Source organism: Biomphalaria glabrata, chromosome 5 (genome assembly GCF_947242115.1).
Source record: "Biomphalaria glabrata chromosome 5, xgBioGlab47.1, whole genome shotgun sequence".
In the NCBI taxonomy this organism is placed as follows: domain Eukaryota; kingdom Metazoa; phylum Mollusca; class Gastropoda; family Planorbidae; genus Biomphalaria; species Biomphalaria glabrata.
Genome location: NC_074715.1, coordinates 7,857,253 through 7,864,152, shown reverse-complemented (window position 1 = coordinate 7,864,152; position 6,900 = coordinate 7,857,253). Strand labels below are relative to the sequence as shown.

Below are 6,900 nucleotides of genomic sequence, written 5' to 3'. Positions count from 1 at the left end.
GCTGTATTTGTGGAGTTAATTACCTTGTTTGCATTTTGTACACGTTTTTTTTTTTTGCCATTCTCAAATCAATATAATTTTGCATAATTATTTATAGATGATGACAATACATGAATTAAAAAAAATACTAATTAGTCAATTAGTACTAGCAGCTTGGATAAAATACAGATGCGGTCTAAGAGGCTTGCAACCCTGATATGACATTCGTTCAGGGCCCGCGATCTGCTAAGGCCGTTTATGTATCATGCATTATGTATGTTGTTAAGAGAGATGCCTGATCTGAAAAAAAACATTGAGGAGTTCTTATGATATGCAGGAATGGTTATCTGAACGCTCCATTTTAATAATATAATATCATCTTTTTATAAATATAAAAGAATGGACGGGCCTGCCATTGAAAGAGGTTCTATCTAAGGCAAAAGACAGAGAGGAATGGAGAAAGATGGTTGACGCATCTAGTGTGGTGCCCTGACGGTCCTACAGACTAAGGGATGTAGGTGAAGAGCTACTAGAGTCCGTGTGAGGCGGAAGTAAACCCATGGTGGACACTCGTTGATTTGTGTTTGTTTGTTATTAGCTACAGAGCTATGTACATTTATATATATATATAATTCTCCTCTTCCCTCAAGAGTTAGGACGAGAAGAAAAAGTAAAGGAAAGATCACTCTCTTATTTCTGCGGATAGTCACTCCACGAAAAAACAAGAGGGGGGGGGGGAGAACAAGTGGGTATTCACACGTCGATATGGATGGCTGCACGCTGGACTGTCAAACCCTGCCCGCTCCCATCCCCCTTCGTCCTGCGGGAGGTTTGGACTAGGAAGTAAACTATCTTCAACTCTGAAGGAACATCCGAAACATGAATAACATTTTACAAGCAAACATTTTACAAACACGAAATAGCAGCGCCGGACTTAACCATTGTGACAAGAAGTCATGGAAAGAGAACTAGTAATCTACTATGTATATTTACACGTCACTAAATAGCAGGGCCGAACTTAACAATTGTGGGGTCAATGCAAAAATGGATTTCGCGGGGCCAAGTTTTGGTAGGGAAGCGGATAATAATTGAAATTTAAGAGTTTGTATTAGAAAATAAAAACGTCTATGCATTTTGTTCATTCTTTACTACGTACAGAACTACTTTACGTGCGTTGCGTGTAGCAAAGTCCTACATTATATCATAATAATTCTACTTCCTAGATAGATCACTCTCAATAGCAAGAATTACCAGATGTTTCAATCTATCTTTGAGAATTGCTGACCTCAAGTAATTCTTCATTAGTTTGGGGCACGAGAAGCTTCTTTCACCAGATTTCACAATGACAAGTAATGCATAAAGCCGTTTTTATTTATCGCGCCTTGGATTGGTGTTTTCCATATTGAGTGACACCCCAAAATGACAACTTTTGTGTATATATTTCCGTATATTTTAAGGACTTTTTCGTATATTTTGCAATTTCGGGAGATTTCCAGGAGCTCCTGGTAAATCAACAGGAGGGCGGGAAATCTGTTTTAAGTTATAAAATGGTTTAATTTATACACGTTGAATAAGCGTGGGTCCTAAGAAAGTGCAGGGCCCACTGCGTTCGCATAGGTAGCAGTGGCCTAAGGCCGGCCCTGCAAAATAGCGGTGTATGCTACGCCGCCGGTCGACTAGTTACAAATAATAAGGTTTGTCTTCGAGTCCGAAGATTAGTGAGGTGTGCAGTATTGTTTTGTTTTGTTTTGTAAAATGTTTTACATTGTTTCGGATGTTCCTTCAGAGTTGAAGATAGTTTACTTCCTAGTCCAAACCTCCCGCAGGACGACGGGGGATGGGAGCGGGCAGGGTTTGAACCCTCGACCGTCGATAAATCCGAATGACAGTCCAGCGCGCAAACCGCACGACCAGGCAGCCATCCCGTATTTCCCGTGGCTTCGCAGCCATTACAAATAAACATTGGTTATTAGCCATGCTCTTTGAGCTGTCTCCTTTAAATTCACCAAATATGAGTAAATGAAGAATAAAAAAAAAAAATTTAAATGACGGAGTTAGAAAATTATATGTGTAAGCTCGTTAAGTATGGCAGAATTTTGTCCCCTTTTGATGCATTGATACACTGTGTAGAAACGTGTACGTGACGTAATTTGCTTAATTATTAATGGACAAAATGTTTGCTTGACCTACTCCTGAGATCCATTACATCATAACCCCCTAACAAAATATTTTTTTTTTAAACAAAATTTTGACTTGGTGTACGAAGGAGTTAAAAAGATGGAAGCCAATACTTTTGGTGTTTAATGGATTTATTTTCCTTCAAGCTGACAAAACTTCGAATCCCAGCCTAGTTTATTGTTTAAAGAAGGCGGTAAAAATACATTGTGACTTTGTGTTAGATGCATGGACCTTACGTTGAAATGTTTAAAAATGTCGTAGATTCGATGACAAATTAACCGACATTTTCTGTAATTTGTCGTGTTTCTTAAGTGAGACATTTACAGCCACAAGCCTTGATCAGAAATTCGTTCTTCTTGGCGTTAGCGCAGAGCTGACGACATTGGTAGGACGGACACACCTGTATACACTCACACGTTTGGCATCTCCTGATATTTTTCTGATAGCCTGTAGGACAGTATGGACATGTCAGTTCTGGACATGGGATGACCTTGCACTCGCAATATGGACAGCCCAGGACTTCAAGGTATCCGTCAATGCAGACTTTCGAGCAGTTAAACTTGGGGCATCTTGGCTTCTGGCATTCACAAAGTCGGCAGCCCATCGGATCTGCTTTGTATCCATTCTCACACAGAATGGGGCAGTTTGCCTCCGGGCATTGGAATTTGCATTTGCAGATTGTGCAGTTTTGGTCATCGGTTTCAAAACCCATTGGGCACTCTAAATCTGGACATCCGTGTGGCTGGTTACAAGAGGTGGTCAGAGCACCTAGGAAAAAAATAAGCAATATTGTTTTATAGTGTTCATTTTTTTTCTTCAGTCCTCAAACACAGATCACTATTTTTCTGATGACAAAAGACCACATAGAGCAGTTTATATTTTATTAACCAAAGATTAACAGAGATGTTTTATATAGCAGCACCAGCAGAAGTTGGTAGAAATGTTCGGCATAGCAGCACTAGTAGATTAAAGTTTGTAGAAATGTCTGGTATAGCAGCACCAGCTGAACAGAAGTTGATAGAAATGTCCGGCATAGCAGCACCAGCTGATCAGAAGTTAGCAGAAATGTCCGGCATAGCAGCACTAGCAGATGAGAAGTTGGTAGAAATGTCCGGTATAGTAGCACCAGTAGATCAGAAGTTGGTAGAAATGTCCGGTATAGCAGCACTAGCAGATGAGAAGTTGGTAGAAATGTCCGGTATAGCAGCCCCAGTAGATCAGAAGTTGGTAGAAACGTCCTGCAAAGCAGCACCAGCACTGGCCTAACTAATCTCTTATAATGGACATATAATTGTTCTAATTGTTTTGTAAAGGAACAAGCTCTTATTCCTAAAAAAAAAAAAAAAACATTTCCGTAAATTTTCTTTAGTTCAATGTTCTATGATATTGTAGGCCAGCTACAGTTCACGCGATAATATGAAAAACTACTTATTAATTGTTGTTTTAAATTATGTCCAACTTATATGCACACTAAATAGATTTTTTCCTCTTAAAACAAAGTAAATGAAGTAGTTACTACAACAGAAGTTACTTAACTTAGCAATACGAATGTAAAAAAAAAACAAAAAACTAACTTTTGACAAAAAATCTAAAACCGTTTGCATAAATGTGTTAAGAATATGGTATATAGTGATATCCCCTACCAAGAGGCCTCCCGTGTTTGTTACTATCTATTAATAGTGAATAGTAAAAGTGGTGTATTTTTATGAAAAAAACCTGCTTGTATAAGTGATTTTAAAAATTAGATTTTTCGATTTCATAAAAGAAAAAAGTAGCCGTTGCATTAGAACTTTGAAAGGTCTAAAATATTATGATGTCGGATTTTCACTATCTTTTATAGTTTAAACGGACAGACGGACAAACATTCCATTCAAAACTAATAGCGTCTTTTCCCCTTTCGGGGCCGCTAAAAATCGATTTTAAAAAAAATATGAATCAGAAACGTCAGTGTTCTTTTTTTAAGCACTAAAAAAGTGTAGTATTTTGTAGCAGTGAAATTATAGTAGATATTTTAGTTAGGTATTTTATTCGTATTATTGAATACAACCTATGTATAAACCTATCAGCTATACGGTATACGTGCCCACCCCAGAGTAACTCTCGGACCATATATAAGTCCCTCTATACTTTCCATACAGGTGTTCGCATGAACATCGCTGTTTGTAGTGTGGTCTTACCACTGCGTGTCCGTGATGGAGAGCAAACATCTTTGATGACACGCTGGAAAGACCAGCCTCGGCAACAACTTGCTAGTAGAGAGCACATGGCTGAATGCGGTATTTGGAACTAGACAGCTGAAGATCACTTACAAAGGCTGCGGGATACACATCTGAGACCAAAAGAAAATCTACTACCGAGAACAGAGGTAGGGCGCGAAAAGAGAACCTAAATCGACAACCGGCGGACAATGGTTATGTTTGTATTGGATGTGGAATACTCCTTGGTTATCTTCGGACACGAAGACAAGCCTTATATATACATATATTGATATAAGCCTATATCACTATACGATGTTCATGGAAAAGGGAGGGGGGTGGCAATAAAGAACAGTGCCCCGGACGCCAGCTATATTCACTACGCTCATGTCTAAAAATGAAAGTAAAATGGACGCAGCACTTAGAGGTTATAAAACTATTTTTTTCTTAACATTATATAAGGGCTAATGTATATAAATGGATAGGTTACTCTTACCGGACAAAAGGTAGATCAGTACGCCTGAACATATCAACAAATATCTGGACTTCATTTCGAACAGGTCTAAACCTACAAAAATATCATAGATGTAGCTTAAATATCAGTGTTTTTCCTGAAACACTCTAATCAATAACTCTTAGTTTTTTCTATTGACCAAGACACAATCAACAGTAAAAGAGTATCGGATTAGCGGTCAGTAAATGGGTTTGTCAATGTTTGTACAGGGCTGAGTTATCAGTTAAGTAACGATGTATGTTATCACGACTTGTCTTAAGCATCCAACAGTGAAAGAAACTCTTCGATTTCTTCGCGCTAAAAATAAAAGGACATGAAATGTTTTACAATTTACATTTACCTTTACCTATCCCTTAGTCTGTTGGACCGTTGGGGCACCAAGCAAGATTTGTCGACCGTCTTTCTCCATTCCTCTCTGTCTTTTGTCTTGTTTAAAACCTCTGTCAATGGCAGGCCCGTCCATTCTTTTATGTTGTCCTCCCATTGCTTTCTCAGTCTGCCTCTTCTTCTTTTACCTGGTACTGTTCCTGAAGGAAGGTCTTTACGAGCCCCATGGATCTTGTAATATGGCCATTTTATAATACCTCTATTCAAATCACGATTTAATGGAGGATGGAGGGCAGAATCTGGACACGGATCTCAAAAACCGATTTACCTAGCTCTAGTTTGACCAGTATGCGTTTTGAAAGTAAAACACGAGATAAATTTATATTTGGCTAGAGAACTAGACGTAGATTCAACATTGGTTTCATAGGATTATCGCGTTCGGGAATTGGCAAATGTAAATGAAAATGTTGAGTTTAAGAGTTAAATAATTGAAATTAATTTTCAAGAAAATGTTGCCCATTAGTCTAGATCTAAATGCTTATCATTGGAATGATATAAAATATAAAGTATAGTAGATCTATACATTCGCTTATCCAGGATTCTTTTTCAGGGAAAAGGGAGGGGATGGGGCTGGGTAAATATATTTCATTGTTTTTTGTTGTTTTTTTCTTATTTATCAGATATAAAGAAAAGAAAACAATCTCAATATATATTTATATAAAATTATTATATATTTTTAAATAAATGTATGATATTGTCCATAAATTAGGCAATTTCTGTACATAAAATTCGCGCTACCGACCCCCCCCCCCCAAACGTACAATCCAGTGGTTAAGTTTTCATATCAATTATATATTTACCAAATACCACTCAATGACTGACCACGAGATCGTAAGGGATTCGCACGAAATTTCTACACAGGTTCTTTTTACCTTCTAGGCACTCACTAAGCACCGGATTTGAAATGTTTACTATCTGACCACCGCAAATAGCGAGAAAACGCAAGCTTTCTATCGAACCTTTGTATTTCATGTTCGGTACTTTCCCCCAAAATACCACATTTTGAATGAAGCATTCAAATAACATCACACAAATTTAGTATTTTAAAGCATTTTATTTCTTTTTCCCTAAGTCTACTTATTTTTAATATGTCATACGTCATTTCCGCTTCCTTTTAGACGGTCTAAATAAAAGATGTAGATATACTGTTAAAACTAACCACATATGCTATATATAGATTCCAAACCTGAAAAGTGTGGGTGATTGATCAGACCTTAACTAAATAAAAAAAAAAAGCTAATCCAAATAGCTGTCACGAGTCGAGTCTGTGACCTATTTCGACCAGTTTCTAGAAGCTCGAGGTCAAACCAGTGCAAATGTCCAGCGTAAACAAGTTAATTTTAGGTATTCAATCAAAGAAAGAGGTTAAGGGAAAAAAAATAGCACACGTCAGCTTCTAGAAGGTCAAAGTTACTAAAATAATTAGGGAAGAAGTTTCCATGATTCTGGAAAGTACGATTAAGAAAGGTATAAATTAAGGGAAAGTCAGTTTGACGGGGTCCTCGCTTAGTCCTCGATGTTAGTAATGGTTATAAGTTTTGTGATTTTAGCAGGTCCAGTAATTAAAGTTTAATTAGTTGAAGTTGAAGTTATACTAAGTGAAGTTTCATGTATCTTTAAGATTTATTTAAGAAGTATCAAGTCAAG

At 37.5% G+C, this 6,900-nt stretch overlaps 1 protein-coding gene across 1 annotated transcript; it reads right to left on the bottom strand.

The window, feature by feature from the left end:
- Window positions 1–2,270: 2,270 nt before the first annotated feature.
- LOC106061223 (BPTI/Kunitz domain-containing protein 4-like) lies at window positions 2,271–4,997 on the bottom strand. The gene is made up of 2 exons (XM_013219298.2): window positions 4,849–4,997; window positions 2,271–2,925 (listed from the first exon to the last, which is right to left on the bottom strand). Exons 1-2 carry the CDS (start codon window positions 4,901–4,903, stop codon window positions 2,465–2,467), a joined length of 516 nt encoding a protein of 171 aa, XP_013074752.2. The 5' UTR covers window positions 4,904–4,997; the 3' UTR covers window positions 2,271–2,464.
- Window positions 4,998–6,900: the final 1,903 nt, after the last annotated feature.

Bases quoted from the DNA above. Each gene is read 5' to 3' on its own strand.
- LOC106061223 (XM_013219298.2), bottom strand. From the start codon at position 4,903: ATGAAGTCCAGATATTTGTTGATATGTTCAGGCGTACTGATCTACCTT. The intron at 2,926-4,848 runs GTAAGAGTAACC...TTTTTTTCCTAG, and splicing joins ACTGATCTACCTTTTGTCCG to GTGCTCTGACCACCTCTTGT.